This window comes from Montipora capricornis, chromosome 2, assembly GCF_036669925.1.
Source record: "Montipora capricornis isolate CH-2021 chromosome 2, ASM3666992v2, whole genome shotgun sequence".
Lineage (NCBI taxonomy): Eukaryota > Metazoa > Cnidaria > Anthozoa > Scleractinia > Acroporidae > Montipora > Montipora capricornis.
In genome coordinates, this window is record NC_090884.1 from 21,133,941 (window position 1) to 21,136,440 (window position 2,500).

Below are 2,500 nucleotides of genomic sequence, written 5' to 3' on the forward strand. Positions count from 1 at the left end.
GTATCTTTCTAGTAATCTTTCGCCATTTTCCGAAGTCTACCTGTACTTGAAGTTCACTGTAACTGGACAATTTGTGTTAACTGTTTGCGCATTCCACGGATACGCCCTTGTAGGCGTCTTGTTCTATAACCATTTGATCAATGCTGAGATTGCCTAAAATAAGGGCCTGTGCTTAAATGTTCGGCCCAGTCTCCTTCTTTTCCTCTGACCACTGCTTATCACATGATTTTCGTGATAATGGCGGACGGTGTAACTTTATTCAGTATTGTGTTCTTTTTCGGTATTATTTGCACGTCTCCATTTGTCTTTGCTGAAGAGAGGAAGGTAGGAAAATCGAATTTTTTCTGTTGTGTTATTCTTTCCTAGGGAAGTTTCTTTGCGTTGTAGTCATATCTTTACGTAGGCCTAACAAGCTTTATTGCTGTTTATTGTATATAAGTATAAATTTAAGCTTAATATTTGTAGATTTAGCCGAGCCTAAAAGCGGAGCTCCCGTTTCTAGCCCCAGAAAGCATTACAGTGTATATGGAAATAATTATGCTTCTGCGGAAGGTACAAAATTAATCGTCATTAGTGTATACAGTTTACAGTGATCAAACACCCCTGAACTGATAGCAGTAACCGTGAAAAGGGCTATTCATATTAATTCGCTCAGTAAAAGTACTCGACTGCAATTTCACAGTCAAACAAAGCAGGTCACTACTGGACATCCATTTCACACAAAAAGCAAGAGCACCCAACGAGCAAATTACATTGCTGAAGTGCATTTGTTGCACTTCCTTGGCTTTTCTTGAGGCTTTATTCGCTTTAATTTCTCAAATTCCGTTGCCTGTTCTCTCATGCTCTTTCCTGCTCTTTATCCCATTGCTCATCAAAAATAGTGACAAAGGTCAGTGGAATAAACATGGGCTGCACAAAAGTTTCCCGCCAAGAAAATTCGCCCATCAGCACCTCAAAGCTGCATTCGCAAGACTCCCCTCCCTTCCCTTTCTTAGTCTCCCATCCCCCTCCCCCAGGGTCTGTACAGACGGATGGACTTATGCTTGGTCAATCACATGACAACCAAAACAAAAAAGGTTGACCATATTCTCTTAAAGTGCTACTATGACGAAATTCGCATCTTTCCTATCTAAGCCATTTTAAGACATAAGCTTGTAGTCTGTACGAGAAGGAGAATGCTGTTTACTATTTTCAAATATCTCGTTTTGTTCCAGAGATATTAAAGTTTTTAAGATATGCAAATTAGCCAAGTGATGACGTCATAAACTCAACCGAATGTTGATAAAGTATTTTAATTTTTTTATTTTTTTGTGTCTAACAACAAACATTAGCTACACATTAAATCAAAACAGGAAATAAAGGAACAAAAAAAAATAAAAGGAAAGGAAAACTTAAATACACGAAATCACGAAATGAGTTAAAAAGCAAATAAACGGCTAATAGCGCGGGAAGGGGGAGGGCGAAAACATTTCTGATCTTATTTTAATACAATTAAAAAGTAACAGTCTATAAGATTTGTAAGGAGCATAGCATGACGTTACGAGTATTTTTTCGGTGTTAATTTACAAATTTTCAACTTTGTATTTATAATTGATTCTAGCAATAAATTCGGTTAGTACAAGTGAACTGTTGTTTAGTTTACTTACATACACATAGAATTTCATGAAAAGGAGGGTGTAATTGAATTTTCTCACTGGCTTCATATATGCTGGGTGCTTAAAGGTGGTGAAAAGCATTTCTTTTGTATCTGGTTGAAAGTTGGAACCGTGCTGAGTATTAAACCAATTAATGACTTTGCATGCGAAGGTTTTGGTAAATTCGCAGTCGATAAAGGTGTGATTTATGAAGTCTGGCTCACCACAGTAGATGCAGTCACTGTCTGTACTTATCCCATACAGGTCTGCAAAGTTCTTTCTTTGTAGTAACAATCCTATGGATAAATTTGAATTGAAATTCTTTCAACTTATTTTCTTTGCATGTTTTTGAAGCCATTTTAAAAACATCTGTCCAATTCTCAGTATCTATTGAAATATCTCTTTCCCATCTTTCCAGTCCAGTATGGGGTGATTGGTGTTTCTTAACGAGACGTAGGCGATAATAGTCTCTTGCCCTATACACGTATGTTTCAAAATTGATTTGACTTATTTCATTCAGTAAAAAATATTTCTAGTTTTCTCCGTAATTGAAGCTCGAATTGTACCCTATGTCTCGCGCTCTTTTCCTCAAACGCACAGGGATTGCACTCAAGATTTGATAGAACTGGAGAAAGTTTGTGTTACAGTGGTATTTCGCTTGAAATTCTTGAAAAGTTAGGTATGGGCCGTTTTATTAAAAAGCTGTTGGATCATGTGGATACCCTTAACAAACCATTCCCTTATAAATAATGGTTTCCCATCAACTAAGATGGCTTTGTTATTAAAGAGGATGGTGTCGATTCCTTGATCATAATTGTACAGAGTCTTGATTTCATCAAATGCAATAAGTATGTCTCTATAGAATG

At 36.8% G+C, this 2,500-nt stretch overlaps 1 protein-coding gene across 1 annotated transcript in view; it reads left to right on the plus strand.

Moving 5' to 3' along the window:
* Positions 1 to 219: 219 nt before the first annotated feature.
* Positions 220 to 2,500, plus strand: part of LOC138039065 (glycosylated lysosomal membrane protein B-like) — a 35,574-nt gene continuing 33,293 nt past the window's right edge. Inside the window, exon 1 of the mRNA XM_068885231.1 lies at positions 220 to 324. Within this exon, the coding sequence (XP_068741332.1) occupies positions 223 to 324 (102 nt within the window). The 5' untranslated portion in view covers positions 220 to 222. The remainder of the gene's footprint in view (positions 325 to 2,500) is intronic.